This window comes from Bos taurus, chromosome 6, assembly GCF_002263795.3.
Source record: "Bos taurus isolate L1 Dominette 01449 registration number 42190680 breed Hereford chromosome 6, ARS-UCD2.0, whole genome shotgun sequence".
Lineage (NCBI taxonomy): Eukaryota > Metazoa > Chordata > Mammalia > Artiodactyla > Bovidae > Bos > Bos taurus.
This window is the reverse complement of record NC_037333.1, coordinates 59,088,312-59,107,949: the sequence shown is the minus strand read 5'-3', so window position 1 is coordinate 59,107,949 and position 19,638 is coordinate 59,088,312. Positions and strand designations below refer to the sequence as shown.

The 19,638-nt window shown below is 40.2% G+C and overlaps 2 protein-coding genes across 4 annotated transcripts in view; both read right to left on the bottom strand.

The window, feature by feature from the left end:
* The window catches only part of N4BP2 (NEDD4 binding protein 2), a 55,855-nt gene extending 54,760 nt beyond the window's left edge, over nucleotides 1-1,095 (bottom strand). For all 3 annotated transcript variants that reach the window (XM_024993547.2, XM_024993549.2, XM_059887748.1), the window contains exon 1: nucleotides 1,007-1,095. The gene's annotated coding sequence lies outside the window, so the exon portion shown is untranslated. The remainder of the gene's footprint in view (nucleotides 1-1,006) is intronic.
* Nucleotides 1,060-18,550, bottom strand: LOC132345501 (uncharacterized). The gene is made up of 4 exons (XM_059887749.1): nucleotides 15,872-18,550; nucleotides 11,166-11,229; nucleotides 1,639-1,721; nucleotides 1,060-1,145 (listed from the first exon to the last, which is right to left on the bottom strand). The coding sequence occupies exons 1-4, from the start codon at nucleotides 16,417-16,419 to the stop codon at nucleotides 1,142-1,144; spliced, it is 699 nt and encodes a 232-aa protein (XP_059743732.1). The 5' UTR covers nucleotides 16,420-18,550; the 3' UTR covers nucleotides 1,060-1,141.
* Nucleotides 18,551-19,638: the final 1,088 nt, after the last annotated feature.

Here is a 19,638-nt window from a genome sequence, read left to right as displayed (position 1 = left end):
TAATATAGTTTCAGAATGGTGAGTACACTACTTCAGCACAATTACTTCATTTAAAAAAACAAGAACACAGTATTCATAATGAGGATGCCTAATGAACACCTATTTGGATGTCTAATAGGCATCATAAACTTCACATGTCCAAAACTGAGCTCCTTATCACATACTTCACACTTGTTCTTCCTAGTCTTTCCCATCTCAATTAAGGCAACTCTATCCTTCCAACTGCTCAGGTAAAAAATCTTGGAATAATTCTTGACTCCTCTCATCCCACATCCAATTAGTAAGCCAATTTTGTCAATGCAACCCTCAAAATGTATCCAGAATATGATCATTCCTCACCATTTCCATGGCTACCACAGCCTTGCCTGGATTAGTATAAAAGTCCCTTAACCTCCTTGCTTCCATCCTTGCCCCTTCAATCTACTGAGCACAACAACTAGAGTGACTCAGTTAAACCACAGGTCAGATCACACCTCTCTTCTGCTAAACTATCCACCAGCTTCCCATTACACTCAGGATAAAAATCAGAACCCTTAAAATGGCCTATAGTGAAGTGAAGTCGCTCAGTCATGTCCAACTCTTTGCGACCCCATAGACTGTAGCCTATCAGGCTCCTTCCTCCATCCATGGGATTTTCCAGGCAAAAGTGCTGGAGTGGATTGCCATTTCCTTCTCCAGGGGATCTTCCCGACCCAGGAATCGAACCCAGGTCTCCCACATTGCAGGCAGATGCTTTACCGTCTGAGCCACCAGGGTACAGTCATCCCTATTCCTCTTTCCCTTGCTCATGTCACTCGAGCCATACTTCATCTCCTTGTCCTTCAAACATCAGTCATGCTCCATCTTAGAACTTTTATATTTGGTCCCTTCTACCTAAACTACTATTATCCCAGGTATCTAAAAGATGTATTTCCTATCATTACTCAATTGTTACCTTCTCAGGAAGTCAGTTGTCCAACACCACTTACCCTTGTTTTCTTACTTGAATTCTCTCCATATAACTTACCTTCTAAAATAGTATATGTGTTTCATCCACTTGTTTTATTTATTACCCATATTCCAGCAAAACGTAAGCTCCACAAGGGCAAGGACTCATAGATCTGGAGAACTCTGACAATCTACTTGCTTTCTCCTCTTGGATCTATCTAATGAACAATTCAAATGTAACATTATCTAAAACCAACTGATATTTTCTCTGAAACCTGCTCTAAACATTTGGCCTGGCTATAGTCATTCTCCATCTGTATTCCTGTCTCCTAAATGGTCTCCCTGTTTCTACACCTCTTGTCCCCTACAGTCTGTTTTCAATATACCAGCCAAAACGATTTTCATACAACATAAGTCAGAATGAGTCACAGTATGCTTTAAATTCTCAACTGGCTCTCCATATCACTCAGAGTGAAAGCTAAATTTCTTACTATGGTCCACTTCCACTTTTGGCCTTTAATATACTTTTTCCCAAGATATTTGCATTGCTAACTCTTTCACCCCTTCAAATCTCTGTTCAAGTACCACATTCAATGATTTCTTCCTTGATTATCTAATTTAAAGTCATGTTCCCCATTTTTTCTTTCCCAATCTCCCTTTTCTGTTAACCACCCATTGCCCTTAACACCTTCTACATTCCATAAAATTTACCTTTTAATTAAATTTATTGTGTCATAGCTCTCTCCATCTTCCAGGACTGCAATGTCAATATGGCGGCCACCAGCCACATGTGCCTATTTAAATTTAAATTAGTTAAAATTAAGTAAAATTACATTTTATATATAAATATCAGATAAAGTAGATTTTAGAGCAAAAAAAAAAAAATCAGCAAAGATAGAGAACACTATATAATTATAAAGGATCAATCTGACAAGAATTCAGAGCAACCCTAAATGTGTAGGCACCAAACAGAGCTACTAAATTAAGTGAAACAAAAACTGACAAAACTGAAAGGAGAAATAGACAAGCTTATAATTATAGTTAGAGACTTCAACACCCCTCTCTCAATAAGAGTAAACAGACATAAGATCAGCAAGGATACAGAAGAACTCAATAACACCATCATTTAAGGATCTAATCAACACTTTTACACTCCATTCAACAACAGCAGAATGCATATCCTTTTCAAGAACCCAAATAACATATACCGAAATAGACCATATCCTAGACTATAAAACAAACCTCAACAAACTTGAAAGAACTGAAATCATATAAAGTATGTTCTCTGACCACAATGAAATCAAACTCAAAATCAATAACAAAAAGATAATACAAAAATCTCCAAACACTTGGAACATAAGTAATACACTAAATAATCTATGGGTCAAAGAGGAAGTCTCAAGGAAAATTTTAAAATACACAAAAATGAATGAAAATGAAAATATACCATATCAAAATTTGTAAGACACAGCTAAAGCAGCAATTGCAAAAATTTATAGCAAATTTATAACTATAAATTCATACATTAAAAAAGATGAAAAGTCTCATATCAATAATTTAACTTTCCACTACAAGAACCTGGAAAAAGAACAGCAAAATAAACCCAGAGCCAGTAGAAGGAAGAGAATAATAAAGAGCAAAGGAGAAATGAATGAAACTGAAAAGAGAAAAACAATCACTCTAGACCCTGCAGACATCAAAAGACTAAGAGAATACTATGAACCAGTGTACATACAGAAGTCTGACATCTTATATGAAATATTTATTTCTCAAAAAACACAAATTATCATAACTCACCCAACAGGAAATAGATAAAAGCCCTATGATTTTTAATGAAATTTAATTCACAATTTACAAATTCCCCGAAAAAGAAATTTCAGGCCTAAATACCTTCAATGGATAAGTCTATCATATATAGTCTCTTTCAAAAATAGAAGGAACACTTCTTAATTCGTTTTATCAAGTCAGTACTGTTACCCTGATACCAAAATCAGACAAAGCAGTACCAGAAAAAAAAAAAAAAAAAATTACAAACCAATATCCTTCATGAATACAGACATAAAAATCCTTAGAAAATATTACAAACAAAAACCAGCAGTTTATTTTAAAAGAATTATACACCATTATTAAATGAGGTTTATCCTAGAGATACAAGGTTTCAATATTCAAAAATCAGTATAACCCATTATATTAATAGGCTAATGAAGAAAACCTTAGTTGCATGAATAAATTAAGGAAAAAAGTGACAAAATTCAATACCCATTCATGATAAAAACTACCCAAAAAATAGGAATATATGAGAACTTCCTCAAAACCCTACAGAATACATTTCATTTAATAGTAAAATACTATATGTTTTTATCCTAAGATTGAGAACAAAGCAAGGATGTCCACTCTCACCACTCTTATGAAATACAATGCTGGAAGTTCTAGCCTATGAAGTAAAGGAAGGAAAGAAAATAAAAGATATAAAGATTCAAAAGGCAAAAATAAAACTTTTCTATTTGTAGATGACACAGCTATCTATGTGTAAAATCCCAAGGAATCAATAAAATCTCCAACATGAGTTCAGCAAAGGATACAAGATAAATACACAAAAGCAACTGTATTTATATATCCTACCAATAAATACATGAACATTATAATTAAAAATACAATATTATTCACAAATGCTCAAATAATGAAATATTCTGAATAAACCTAACAAAATTTTTGAAAAAGTAGATAAATGGATTTATGAGCTGTTAGACTCAATATAGTAAAGATGTCAATTTTTCTCAAATTGACATATAGGTTTAGCACAATTCCTATCAAAACCCCAGGAAGATTTTTTGTGGATATGGACAAGATTATTCCTAAATTTAAATGGAAAGACAAAGGAACTAGAATAGTTCAAACAATTTTGAAAGAGTAAAAGGATTCTGTTGATTCCATTTTAAGACTTACTATAAAGCTACACTCATCAAAACTGTATGGTATCAGTGGAGGGACAGGCACACAGATCTGACAACAGATTATAGATTAGGAAACAGAAGACACCAACATGAATATGCCCAACTGACATCTGACAAAAATGAAAAAGCAATTCAATGGAGAAAATATAACCTTTCAACAAATGGAACTGGAGCAAATAGACACCCACAGATAGAAAAAGAAAAATCTTGGCCTAAGTCTCACACTTTATTTAAAAAAAAAAACTCAAAATGGATCAAGGACTTAAATCCATAGTAATATAAAACTTTTAGGGAAAAAAAGAGAATCTTAAGGATCTAGGGCTAGGCAAAAACACCAAAAGTATGCTCCATAAAAGGAAAAACTGATTAAACTATACATTATCCAAACTTAAAACTTTTACTCTGTGAACAATCTTGTTAAGAGTATAAAAAGAAAAATGACAGGCTGAAAGAAAATATTTGCATACCATGTATCTGACAAAGGACTAGTATCCAAAATATATAAAAAACTTTATCAAAACTCAAAGTAAAAACAAACAAACAAAAACCAAGTAATTCAACTAGAAAGTGAGGGGGGGGGGTGAGGATTTCACCAAAAGGATATACAGATGGCACACAGGTACAAAAAGAATTTCAACATCATTAGCCATTAAGTAAATGCAATTTAAAACTACAATGAGATATTATAATACTTATACATCTGTTAGGTTGGCAAATATAAATAATAATGACAATAGGAAATCCTAGCAAGGATACAGAGAAATAGGATGGCTCATATGCTGCTGATAGGAATGTAAAATAAAAAAAACCACTCTGGACAGCAGTCTGGCAGTTTCTTAAACTAAATCTGGAACTACCACACAATTAAGTAATTGCACTTATGGACATTTCTAAGAGATGGAAAATTAGGTCTACCCAAAAAGCGGTACATAAATATTTGTAGCAGCTTTATTCATTATAATCAGAAACCAGAAAACAATTCAGATGTCCTTCAATGAGTACACAGTTAAACATACTACGTCACTTCCATCCCAAGAAGTTTAGTCAGTAATAAAAAGAAACCTACTATTGGCACACAAGACCTGGATGAAATTGCAGAGAATTAGGCTGAGTAAAAAAAGCCCATCCAAAAAGCCATGTATTGCATGATCCCCATTTGCTTAACATTCTTGAAATGACAGAAATACAGAAATAGAGAAGATTAACAGTTGCCAAAGGTTGAGGAGGAGGAAGGAAGAGGGAGTAGTGGATGTGGCTATGAAAAGGAAATTTGAGGGATTTTTGTGGTGATGGAAATGTCCTATATCTTGACTGTATTAATATCAATACCCTGGTTGAGATGCCATAAGGCATTTTGCACATGTTTCTTTCATTGGGGGAACTGGATGAAGAGCACAAATTTCTCTGTATTATTTATTACAACTGCATGTGACTCTCAGTTCAGTAGCTCAGTCGTGTCTGACTCTTTGTGATCCCATGGACTGCAGCACAACTGGCTTCCCTGCCCATCACCAATTACCAGAGTTTGCTCAAACTCATGTCCATCACGTCGGTGATGCCATCCAACCATCTCATCTTCTGTCGTCCCCTTCTCCTCCTGCCTTCAATCTTTCCCAGGATCAGGGTCTTTTCAAATGAGTCAGTTCTTCACATTAGGTGGCCAAAGTACTGAAGCTTCAGCTTCAGCATCAGTCCTTCCGATGAATGTTCAGGACTGATTTCCTTTAGGACTGTGGTATGATCTCCTTGCAGTTCAAGGGACTCTCAAGAGGCTTCTCCAACACCACAGTTCAAAAGCGTCAATTCTTTGGTGCTCAACTTTTTTTATAGTCCAACTCTCACATCCATACATGACTACTGGAAAAACAATAGCTTTGACTAGGTGGACCTTTATTGGCAAAGTAACGTCTCTGCTTTTTAATCTGTTGTCTAGGTTGGTCATAGCTTTTCTTCCAAGGAGTAAGCATCTTTTAATTTCATGGCTGCAGTCACCATCTGCAGTGATTTTGGAGCCCCCAAAAATAAAGTCTCTGTTTCCACTGTTTCCCCATCTACTTGCCATGAAGTGATGGAACCAGATGCCATGATCTTAGTTTTCTGAATATTGAGCTTTAAGCCAACTTTTTCACTCTCCTCTTTCACTTTCATCAAGAGGCTCTTTAATTCCTCTTCACTTTCTGCCATAAGGGTGGTGTCATCTGCATAGCTGAGGTTATTGATATTTCTCCCAGCAATCTTGATTTCAGCTTGTTTTTCATCCAGCCCCACAATTTTCATGATGTACTCTGCATATAAGTTAAATAAGCAGGGTGACAATATACAGCCTTGATGTATTCCTTTCCTGATTTGGATCCAGTCTGTTGTTCCATGTCCAGTTCTAACTGTTGCTTCCTGACCTACATACAGATTTCTCAGGAGGCAGGGAAGGTGGTCTGGTATTCTCATCTCTTTCAGAATTTTCCACAGTTTATTGTGATCCACACAGTCAAAGGTTTTGGCATAGTCAATAAAGCAGAAGGAGATGTTTTTCTGGAACTCTTGCTTTTTTGATGATCCAGCGGATGTTGCCAATTTGATCTCTGGTTCCTCTGTCTTTTCTAAAACCAGCTTGAACATCTGGAAGTTCATGGTTCCCGTACTGTTGAAGCCTGGCTTAGAGAATTCTGAGCATTACTTTGCTAGCATGTGAGATGAGTGCAATTGTGCAGTAGTTTGAACATTTTTTGGCATTGCCTTTCTTTGGGACTGGAATGAAAACTGATCTTTTCCAGTCCTGTGGCCACTGCTGAGTTTTCCAAATTTGCTGGCATATTGTGTGCAGCACTTTCACAACATTCATCTTCTAGGATTTGAAAGAGCTCAACTGGAATTCGACCACCTCCAGTAGCTTCGTTCGTAGTGCTGCTTCCTAAGGCCCACTTGACTTCGCACTCCAGGATGTCTGGCTCTAGGTGAGTGATCATACCATCGTGATTACCTGGGTCATGAAGGTCTTTTTTATATAGTTCTTCTGTGTATTCTTATCACCTCTTCTTAATATCTTCTGCTTCTGTTAGGTCCATACCATTTCTGTCCTTTACTGTACCCATCTCTGCATGAAATGTTCCCTTGGTATCTCTAATTTTCTTGAAGAGATCTCTAGTCTTTCCCATTCTATTGTCTTCCTCTATTTCTTTGCACTGATCACTGAGGAAGACTTTCTTATCTCTCCTTGCTATTCTTTGGAACTCTGCATTCAAATGGGTATGTCTTTACAATCTCAAAAAGTTGTGTAAATCAACAAAAAGTTATGTGACTCTACAATCTCAAAAAGTTTAATTTTGAAAAAGAGTATGTAAAACTAAAAATTCAGTTTCTCAGTCATACTTGTTACATTTCAAGTGCTCGATAGCTACATGTGGTTAATGACTATCATATCACATGCGAACTTTTCCATAAGCACTGTTCTAAAATATAAGTTCCATGAGGCAAATGAATATCTCATTTTAGAAAGTTAAAAAGTTTCATTTACAGAAAGTACAAACTGAATGCCATAAAGAAAAAGAAGTACTAAACACATCTAGCCACATTTAAATATAAAATACCTGTATATCAAGAAAAAAGTTAAAATATGTATAACATATAGTAACTGTTTTCAATTTCTTCCCCTTCATCCTTTCTTAAACATGATTTTGCCCTACCATTTCTACCACTATACTAAAAACTGCTCATATCTAAATCACCAATAACCAATGTAGATGATCAAAGTCAAAGATAAAAGGTCTAATCCACCAGGAAGATAAAGCAATTCTAAGTTTGTATTCAACTAGTAAAAGCCCTCTCTCTGTAACTATTATAACAAGGAGGTTCCCACCTCAGCCACTACCCTGCTCCTCACACATACATAGAGGAGAGGAAGGAGAAAGAAAAGGGAGAGAAAAAGCGGTAATAACATAAAAGATTTGAGTCATGTAGTATAACTTGACTTAGTATCTAAATAACACCGAATCCAATAACCACAGAATATTATTTTCAAGGTCATAGAGAATTATGCAAGAATCAATAGCGAAAATGTAACTAGAAAACAAAATTATATGAAAATTAAGAAACATACATCAATACAAAGACAAATTCATTATGTAAATTACATATTAATACTGATTTTAAAAGAATTATTAATAACTATAAATTATAAACAAATAAAAACAGTATACATCCATATATGTAAGATACAATTATAGTCATGCATAGAAGAGCATACAAATACATATATTAAAAAAGAAAGGCTAAAAAAATCAATGATCTAAAATAGATTTATTGAATTTTTATAGCTCCAGAAACTATACGCAAAATACCCTATGTACTCTGTACACCCCAATATGACTGATTGTACATAAACCGTATCCATGCCCTACTCAATCATTTCTTTCCTACCAACTACCTCCCACCAAAAAGTCTCTATCCTCTCCTACCTTTAAAAATTCTAATTCTAAAAAGTTCACATTCCTGTACTGGAAAAACTGTTTGAAATCTGATTTCTCAATGCACCCTGAATTATTAACTCAGAATTCTTAACTGAGTTAATAGGAGAATTCTTAACTCAGGCTGTCCAAACTCCCAGTATTTCCTAAGCAGTTTGTTTCTTAAAAGCAGTTTACATTCACTGTTTCAACTTGCCACTTTCTGTTGACTTCTTGATCCAGTGTAATCTGTCCCCTGCATCTAGTAGTTTTTCTCTGGCTGCCCTTCTCAGTTTCCATCACTGATCTCTTTTCTTCTGTTCGCTCTTTCAAGTATGATTGCTACCCCAGGTTCTATTCCCAACCATCTGCTCCACCACTTTTTTCTAGGTCCATCCAAACCCACTGCTTCCATACCTATGACTCCAGCTAAGAATTCTCTCCCAACTCCAACATAGTTAACTGCTTTGAGGTAGGAGATAAGATAGGCCCTTGGGCTGGACAGTTGGTATTTGTCAAGCAGAGTAAAACTGAAACTCTGTTTCCCTCAGACAGACCAAGGATAAAAGCTACCAGCAAAAGCTGAGCTCTGTTGAAGTGAACAAATAAGATAACCACTCCTGAGTCAAGGAAAACTTCCCTGTCTGCACATGAGTAGGAAGGCTCCTTTGGGGGGTCAAAAAAGGAGAGAGCACCACTCCTCAGTAAGTGTGGACACACCCCCACAGGCCTCTGAGGTAGAATTCAACTTAGCAAAAGTTGCACACACATGTTGGAGAAGGTCCTAGGGCAGGTCAGATGGGAAAAAGGAACAAGATAATTCGCCAAAGGTAAACAAAGACCTTGAAAGACTATCCTATATAAGTGATTTAAATCACCTCTTTATTGTGCTCCTTCTCATACACTTACTCTCCCAATGTGTATTTCTGCCTTGTGTGTGCGCGCGCGCTTGGTCTTACTTCAGTCTTAATATCAACAAGTTTAAAATAAACAAGTGTGCTCTCCCACTTGTGGTGCTGTGTCTCTAATAATAAACTTTTATCTGTTTTTATACAGTTTTTGCCTCCTTGAAACATTCTTGCTTTCACACAGGAGCAAGAGTCAGGGCCATTTTGCTTCTAGACACCAAGGTCTAGTGATTTTCTAGCCTGGTTTTCATCCAGGCTGCTGCTACTGCTAAGTCGCTTCAGTTGTGTCCGACTCTGTGCGACCCCATAGACAGCAGCCATCAGGCTCCGCCGTCCCTGGGATTCTCCAGGCAAGAACACTGCAGTGGGTTGCCATTTCCTTCTCCAATGCATGAAAGGGAAAAGTGAAAGTGAAGTCGGTCAGTCGTCGCGTCTGACTCTTAGCGACCCCATGGACTACAGCCTACCAGGCTCCTCCGTTCATGGGATTTTCCAGGCAAAAGTACTGGAGTCGGGTGCCGTTGCCTTCTCCGTCATCCAGGCTACCCACATTCAATTCTTAGGCAGGGAACTAAGATCTCTCTTCAGGACTATTCACTGATGTCTCTGTGAGTTCAGCCTCACAGACATATCTACTTGGACACTACTTAGCCAACAAAGGTTCGTCTAGTCAAGGCTATGGTTTTTCCTGTGGTCATGTATGGATGTGACAGTTGGACTGTGAAGAAGGCTGAGCACCGAAGAATTGATGCTTTTGAACTGTGGTGTTGGAGAAGACTCTTGAGAGTCCCTTGGACTGCAAGGAGATCCAACCAGTCCATTCTGAAGGAGATCAGCCCTGGGATTTCTTTGGAAGGAATGATGCTAAAGCTGAAACTCCAGTACTTTGGCCACCTCATGCGAAGAGTTGACTCATTGGTAAAGACTCTGATGCTGGGAGGGATTGGGGGCAAGAGGAGAAGGGGAAGACAGAGGATGAGATGGCTGGATGGCATCACTGACTCGATGGATGTGAGTCTCAGTGAACTCCGGGAGTTGGTGATGGACAGGGAGGCCTGGCGTGCTGCGATTCATGGGGTCGCAAAGAGTCAGACACGACTGAGCGACTGATCTGATCTGATCTGATAGGCACTTCAGTCCTAAGAGTTCCAACTTAAAATGCTTCAGTGACTCTACAGCTCCCTAGACCAAGTTTCAACTTTCCAACTGTAAAGCATTCAAGGACTTCTATGATTTGGCCTCTTACCTACCCCTACTCATCTCTTCCTCTAGTCTTCCTCAGGTACCCTCTGCTTCTCCTGTATCTAATTATTTGTTTCCCAAAGTAGACCACTTCACATCTCTGTGCCTCACACATGTTCCACACAAAAGTTCCTCTACCCCATCCTACCCAATCCTTATTTCTTGGCTCAAGTAACTTTCTTTCACGAAAGTTTTCCACTATCCTGAAGTCTGATCTACACAGAGCTGCTGGTGCTGCTGCTGCTGCTAAGTCGCTGCAGTCGTGTCCGACTCTGTACAACCCCACAGATGGCAGCCCATCAGGCTCCGCCGTCCCTGGGATTCTCCAGGCAAGAACACTGGAGTGGGTTGCCATTTTCTTCTCCAATGCATGAAAGTAAAACATGAAAGCGAAGTCACTCAGTCATGTCCGACTCTTAGCAACCCCATGGACTGCAGCCTACCAGGCTCCTCCATCCATGGATTTTCCAGGCAGGAGTACTGGAGTGGGGTGCCATTGCCTTCTCCGACACAGAGCTGCTACTGCACCTTAAATATACCTCTATCTTAGCATCTGTGTACTTGTTTGTTTAGACTGCTAGTCTATAAGCATCTCACAATATGTTCTTATTTAGCAAACAAGAGCTTAATAAATATTTGTTATATGCCAGCAAAAAACAAAAAGTCAATTTAGTTCTTTAAAATATTGGACTTACCATTTCAGTAGCTTGACTACTCAGGTCCATAATACAGGGCATCTCTTTCCCATGAAGAAAATATCTAGGAAAATAAATTTGAAATCAGAAGGGTGGTTAAGATTCAGAATGAATATTCTCTGCCCAGAACTCCTTCCCCCTTACTCCACCAGGGGCCTAATTTCTGCTAACAGACCCCTGGCCAAGTAAGTAAGCACATCACATGACTTAGGCTGAACTAGGCATATACCTCTTCCCCTCAGCTGCAGGAATTGGTCAAGGGACAGGCACGTGACCAAATCTATCTAGAGCCTCTGATGGGAGTAGCTAAGTAATAAGTCTGTGCTCAGGAACCAGGTCCCAACATATGGAGAAGCATACCGGAGTAGGAGAGATGGTGCCAGTGTCACAGATGATAAGTACAGGAAGGACTGAGAATTCCCTGAGAGTCCAGTGGTTAGGACTTTGCACTTTCACTGCCAACTCTGACCGTGGTCAGGGAACTAAGATCTGCATCTTTTCTGTAAAAGCACCTACAAAGTATGCCTTTCCTACTTAGAAAACTTGCATCTATCAGATAGGTCTTTCTCCTCCCTACTAGGTAAACCCCAATATTACTATTTAATTCCCTTTTAATACAATCTACGCAAACCACATCTCTTTTCTTTTGTGGCTACAGCATGTGGGATCTTAGTTCAAGGATGTGGGATCAACCCATGCCCCCTGCAGTGGAAGGGAGAAGTCTTAGCCACTGGAAAGCCAGGGAAATTCCTCATGTCATGGTTTAAGGTAGTCAGTTTACTTCTTTCTTTTGTTACACTCTAACCAGGACACGGTGAGATGACAATGAGCAATTACAATGAGAATGTAGAATGCTAGGGAAAGTAGAGGACTGGCTTCCCAGGAGAGGCATCACCTCTATGGAGATCTGAAAAATAAGTATGAGTTAACAAAACCAAAGGGGAGGGAAGCAGGGAGCAAAGGAAGACGTTCTAGACAGAGGAAAGCTTCTGTACTCAAGTAGATTTAACAAATTTGGCATCTTGAGAGAGAGATGAAGTAACTGAATATGACTAGCAAATTGAGGGCAAAAGGAAAAAGTGACAGGATGAAGAAGTCAACAGATGCCAGATCATGATCCTGAAAGCCAAATTAAGAAGTTCAGACTTTAACCTGAAGGCAATGAAAAGCCATACACACAAAAAAGGTTTTGAGCTGAGGAGTTAAGGGTTTAAATGTGTTAGATTACTCCAGCAACAGTGGGATAAAGTAGATGGGAAGGCAAGACTGGAAGCAGGGATAACCACTTAGGAGGCTACTGTGGCAATCCAGGTAAGAGATGATGCTGACCACTAAGTAGGATAGTAGTCTGGGAATGGAAAAAAGATACAGATTCAAGAGAGATTAAGGAGACGGGGCTTCCCTGGCAGTCCAGTAGTTAAGACGCCAAGCCGCCACTGCAGGGAACGTGAAGGTCAGGGAATGAAGATCCTGTAGGCCTCACAATGTGGCCAAAAAAAAAGGAGAGATACTAAGGAGCAAGAATCCAACAGGGCTCAGTGATCTATTAGAAAATGAAAAGAAGAAAAGGAACAGCCCAGGTTTCTGCCAAGTTATTATTAGCAGTGCCTACTACTTATCAAATTCTTACCACATATGCATTATCTCTTATAATGTTCCCCTAGGAAGAAGAGGTAGTTTGTTTCATATTTTTGGTTTGAGGCTGGGAAAGGGAAGGTTGATAATCACTATAGTTTGGGATATGCTCAGTCTGGGTCACCTGTGAAATACAAATGAACGTGTTATGAAGGTAGACGATAACCTGAGTCAATTTATCAAGAAACGGCTCTGGGTTGGAGACATAAGAATTATCTACATACAGATAGTAACTGGGAGAAATATTTTTTAAGAGTAAATATCTTCTTTAACTCTGAACTTCTACTGCTGGGGGCTCGGGTTCAAATCCTGGTTGGGGAACTAAGATCCCACATGCCATGCAGCAAGGTCAAAAAAAAAAAAGAAAAAAAAAATCTCCTTTATTCATGCCAATATTTATTTAATACCTACACAACTATAGCTTTGGAACTAGAATTAAGGGGGAAAAAATGAGTAAAATTCAGTGAAACTCACAGTTACTATTCGGAAGGGGTAGTTCCATATAGCAGTAAGTGGATAGTGGAAATACTACATTAAAGGTTCAGAGGTAAGATGATGAGTATGTGATTACCTCTGCTGGGGGAAGAAAGCAAAGCAAACTTTACAACATATACCACCTAAATTGTGAAGGTCAGCAGAGAGTTTAAGAGGGGTAAGGCAGGGAGAACAGTGAAGACACTACAGCCAGAAGAAACAAATTCGAAGACAAAAGAAAAAAAATTTTTAAAGATAGCCTGCTTCAGAACAAAAAAAAAATTAAATATTATTCATGTCAGTCTCCCAAGCTAATTCTTAAATTTAATAAATAGAGTGAACATATTTTAAAAAAATTTTAAAGACACATGGGGGAAATTCATTCTAATACTATATCATATTAAAGTAACATTGTGAGATTAAATGATACAGCTACAAAAATCCAATAAAAGATGGAAGGATCATTATTAAAAGTTAAGAGTCCAGATATAATCCTAATGACATTTGGCTTACTCATTGTCTGGCATTGTAAATATATTAAAAATTCAATCTCTTCTTTAATTCCTAATAAAACTACTACCACAGGCATTTAATGTGATCTGCTAAGATCCAATGTTTGATCTGATGAACTGAAATTCTTCCTAAGACTTACAATGTGAGTTTGCATATAAAAAGCTGAATAGAAGAAAGGCAAAGATGGTAGCTCTTTTCTAAAATTCACATTGACTTATAAATGGTTACTGCTTTGCATATCAAAAGATGCATAACCATAGATAATCATGAAGAAAAGGGAGATTTTAAGAGAAAATCCTCACACAGTATTAAAAAAAAATGCCCCTTCACTGACACTATTTATTTAGCCTCTATTGTGTACGGATACTATGCCTACTTCAATAAAGAGAAAACATTCCATAACTTAAGCCCCATTTTTCTATGAAGTCCAGTATTTAGTCCTCTTTGCTACCCCCTTCAAAGCAGCTAAAGTCAACAGGTGCACAAACTGACATTCGTTAAGTACTAAATGCTGATTTGTCCCGGGTTTTGTTTTATACGTCTTTTTTCATGAACTAAAGTGTAGTATTCTTATGGAAAAGCAGCCATTTCTTTCCTATTCTTTTCACCATCTCCATCACCGTAGCCCCCACACCCCGCCGTCCTAGCACGGCCACTTGAATAATAAAGCTCTGGCAAAGGAACAAAAAAATGTTTATTTAATTTGACCTTGCAAAACGGGCAAAGAAAATTGAACCACCTTGATTATCAAAACACAAACACATGACGTTTACATTTCTTAACGCTTTTAAGAATTATTTCATTGAAAATTGAAAGATGAGGGTTAAAATGAGTTACAAAAGAGAGCCAGGCGTTTGAGAGAAAAACAATGGAAATAATAAAAACAGAATGAAAAGGCTGCTGTTAAGATGAAAAAAAAAAAAACAAAACATTTTTTTAAGTGGGGGGCGAGAGGCAGCTGCAAATCAGCCACTGTTTTCTGAGAAGCCAGGTTCATCTCCAAGATTTTCTTCTCTGAGCTCAACCAATCCCCACCTTTTCTGAGTTATCCAGTCTCCAGGCAAGCAGCGCTTCTTGATTGGCTTAAAGATGCCGAGTAGAAAAACCAGCCAATCCTGTCTTGAAGTCAGAATTGTGCTATAGAGACATTACAACCACTGCATGGCGAGAATGTGTACAAACCTGTCCCTGCCACAAATATCAAATTCTAGTTCTAAAGACTGTTGCAGAAAAGAAGATTCTTCCAAGCCAACACTGAGCGTGATCTGGCATTTACACTTTTTAAAATTACTCTCTCTTTCTGAGAGAGAGAGAGAGAAAAAAGAAAAATCAAAAAAAAAAAAAATACCACGTTTTAACCAAAAGAGCTTAAGGAATAAACTGCCCCGGGTCGGATGACTTACTCTACCTAAGACGGATTTTCAAAGGGACCTCTCTGGAGAGTCCGGGTCACAGTAGGGCTCAAGGAGGGAGTCAGTGAGGATCAAAGTTGCCGTGGGGGAGGGTGGTATGGACGACGATCAAAGAGACACAGATACCAGTAACCGGGAATGCCTCCCCACAGTACCCAAAATCAGAACTTGCAGAGTGAGAGGCTGTTTGGATTTGAAGTGAGTAAATAAAACGGCTGTGCTAGGGCTACGTGCTCCGGAGGGTGGCCCCAAGTTCCAAGAAGGTTCCGCCTGGGAAAGCCAAAGGAGCTCGGAGGGCCGCCAGGTCAAGTCCCAACGGGAACTAACAGGGAAGCCCCGGGGGGGCGAGAGGGGTGTGTCAAGGGCCCAGAGGCCCGCTGGGGCCGGGAAGCCAGGAAAGCGGCCACTGCCTCCGCCTTCACCCGACCTCGGGCGGCGAGCCAGGGCCCGCCTCTCACCGACGCCTCACTTCCCTTCCGCCCGGGCGACCGGGCCCGCGGGCCGGACTGGAGACCGCCGCGCCGGACCTCCACGTCCGGAGGTTGGGGTTTCCGTCCCAGCGCCTCCCGCTGCTGCCTCAGGCCCTCCGCTCGGGTTTGGGGACCCCGGGATCCCCTTCTTCCCGACCCTCAGCCCAGCCCCGCCGCTCCGCCTCCCACCCGCCGCCTTTACCTGCTCCAGAAGCAGGCGGAGGGCGTCGAGGCCGGGGCCGCGTCGTCGAGTGTGCGACGCGGCGCCGCGGGTCCGCAGCCCTTTCCCGCCGCCACCACAGCGCTCTCCGGCGCGGCGCAGGGCTGGCGAGCGCGACGGCCGCCGGGGGGAGACGCGCGGCGGGCGCCTGGCGGGGAGACACTGCCGCTCTCCGTCCGGCCGGGGAAGAGCAGCCTCACAGCAGCCAGCCGCGAGAGGGCGGGTGGGCGGCCGAATGGGGAGGGGTCTCGGAGAGCAGGGAAGGGCTGCCACGTCGCCCAGGTGGATCGCTGCTCTCCGCCTCCCCCGCCCCCGCCGGCTTCGGGCCGCGACCTCTGGTTCGTTCTCGGGCTCAGGTGGGGCGCGTCGGCCCGCCCCGCCTTGGTGGCCCCGGTGACCCCGGCCCGCAGGCTCCCGCCTCTCCGTCTCCCCTCAGTGAGCAGGTCCCGGCCTGGCCCATTCTGCCTTATCGGGCCCGCCCTCCCCCGCCTCGAGCGAAAGCCTGACGTGTTTCTCCCTTCCCTTGTCATGGGGTCACACGGAGGAGCAAGCCCTTTCCAATGTGTCGGGGTTTCGAGGAAGGCGGGAGTCGTTGTGAGCTAGGGAACGCAGCAATAGGGGCCTGAAATTTCTGCGGAAATAAACTGCGCGATAACCACAGCCGTGCCTAAAGCCTCTTTCACTCTCTCCCAATCCCCCAAAAGCAAAAACAGAAACACAAGGTCGTACTCGCTGGTCGCGGCGGGCCCGCCAGGTCGCGGGTCCCGGCGGCAAGTTGAGAACGACCGCGAGGCGGACCAGGCGGCCTCGGCGTAGCCTAACTGGGCAGTTGACTCTGGGCGAGCGAGGCCACGGCGGCGGCTGGCGCGCGAACCCCGCCTCCGCGCGCGCCGAGCTGTCCGCGGGAGGTTTCCGGGCGCGCGGCCCGCTGCCCCTCTGCGCGCTCGGGAGTCGGACGCAGCGTGGCCGCTTTGGAGCCGGGAGACAAAGAGGTTGGCCGCGGTCGCGGCAGGGACGGAGGTCTGCCTAGCACCAACCGGCGCGGCCCATGTGCCTTCTGAACAAGCTGATGGAAGCACAAAAAACAGAGCTTGTTTGCAACGTAGGACCGCAGGCGCTGACCTTTGCCCTGCTTAGAGCTTCAGTTTTCAGGTGCCGAGAAAAAGGAAGGAGGTTTTCTTCGCTTTTGCGATCTCTGTGTTGTTAGATTGTCACCCAAGCCTGCTCCATTTTTTTTTCCTCCTAAATTCTACCTTCCTTGGTTTCCTGCTATGTGTTCTATCGTGAAATGTTCAGTGTTTTCGGGTACACGAATTTTTTCCCCCTTGTTTTCTGATAGTGGTGATTATGGTTAAATTCGTTTTTTGCCCCGCCCTCTGTTCCCTTCTCTTTGCAATTACTTTTTGTTCCGTCGTCAGTGTTTTTCGTAGAGAAACGAAATAGTCCCCGGACAGACATGGAAGAGACAGTCTGTCGATGTTGTTATAGTAATTGCTTTAAACTGAATGGAAATTTGGGAGGAAATGTAAGTGAATTTTTATCTTCATTTAGGTCTAATTGGAACACTTAACTAAAGAAAACATTCTAGGGTTTGTTTTTTTTTTAGAATCTCGAAATATTTAAGCAGAGATCTCGGGATGGTCAATTTTCTAATGAAACCAACCACACTGGGAAGGATTTCTACCCCCCCTTTGTGTGATTTTTGTATTTTTGAAAAGTTTCCTTGAGCCCCTGTTTAGAAATTACAATGCAAATACCTCTGTTATTGCTTTTATTAATTTCGAAACACAAAAATGTTAACAAAGTACCCCAAATCGCAATATCTATATAACCTTAACATTATGTTGCCTCCTAACAGCCATTAAAAGAGACTAATAACAGTGTTATATGCCACTTGAGGAATGAAAGAATCCTAGTAATTATAAACTTCAAACAAATCTAGAAAGTTAATTTTGTTCATATGAAATATGTTCAGCACGATACTAAAAACTGGCATTTCTTGTTTTTTCCTCTGATCATTGTTAAGGATTTATCACATTCTTAGGTCTGAACAATAAGAAGTAAAGTATTCTTAACACTGGAAAACATATCATCACCCAGGAAGAAAGCGGGGGGGAAGTGTTTGCTTAGTATATCAATGAAAGAAAAACATAAATAAAAGTTCAGAAAATCAGACTCTAATAAGGAACAAAGCAGTCTTTACTCAACATTCACAATGCTAGCCTTCGTTTGTGAATATTTATAAAGATTCCCTCCTTCCTTATTGGTTTAAATTCTAAGCCAATAGGAAAAGTACAACACATCTTTTAAAGAGTGAGACATAAGCATTAGGTTAAAACATTGGATAAACGGATTGTTTATCATGCTATTCTTATTTCAGATCGTGTATCTTTTAATTCTAAAGAAGAAATTTAAGAATCTTTGAATTATTGAGTATCTTGATGTAACTTAAATAGCAAGATGCTACTCCTGGTCACATTCTGCTCTCTGTAATCTTTCTGTTGGTTTTGTTACAATATTTAATTCTCTAAAATGCTAGGTGAATATGAAGAATGGTGAAATACTACTGCTTAATCTTTTAGATAAATAAGATGAACCCTGGCATTTCTTTAGATGAAAGACCAGCCTTTAAGGAAATAATAAAATTTACATTTTTTTAAATTTCTCAGATTTTTGTAATAAATTTTGTAATTTATTATAAACAAATATTTTATATTTATCTAAAGCATCTTTGATCTGTTTAATGGCTAAATTCTAAGCATGCTTATGTTTAGAACGTGTGATTTCATCTCAGTCACAAATAATCAATGCCACCTTTGCATTTCTATGCTTTGAATTTGTGAGCTTTCGGCTTAATTATAATTATTTGCATATTTATGGTCTTCCCTGGTGGCTCAGATGGTAAAGAACCTGCCTGCAATGTGAGAGACCTAGATTCGATCCCTGGGTCGGGAAGATCCCCTGGAGGAGGGCATGGCAACCTGCTCCAGTATACTTGCCTGGAGAATCCCCCTGGCAGGCTACAGTCCATGGGGTTGCAAAGAGTCAGATACGACTAAGCACAACACAGCACAGCATATTTATAATCTCCCTTAGTAAGTCATCAATTTCTTGAAGATAGGTTCTGTTTCCCATTCAGCCTTGTATTCCTCATTACCAAACTCAGACCCTTATACAGAGCACCCCTTGGACATTTGATGAGTAAAAGAATGACCATTACTCCATGGCACAGTGTATGGCAAATCAAAAGAAAGTCGGTCTCAGGATTTTTTTTTTTTTTTTAATGTGATGACTGACAAATACTTGTTTTCATTCCCAACTCAACAGAATAACATTTTGCAAGAATTTTACTAACAAGTAAAAACCAACATATACTGGAATTCCTGTGTTTTTACATTTTAAATTTGATAGAAACTGGATAGTGAGTTATATTGCCATTATCTAAAGTAAATAATATCAATGGGCTTATCTTTACAAAAAAATTTCTTTACCACACTAAACAGGAGCTACAAGTTCTGTGACCTTGGGAAAATTACTTTAAACCCTCTAAAACTCAGTTTTCGCATCTGTCAAATACATTCATTCATATCTATTTTATGATTAATTAAAATAATGAAAGCATGTAAAAGTCAAAGCTCAATAGATGATAGTTATTACTTGCAGAGATATTGGTGGATTCAATCATGAAAAGAAGTAATTTTCTTTGTGCAATTATTTATGTATAAAAAGGCAGGCATAAAGTGCTGCTT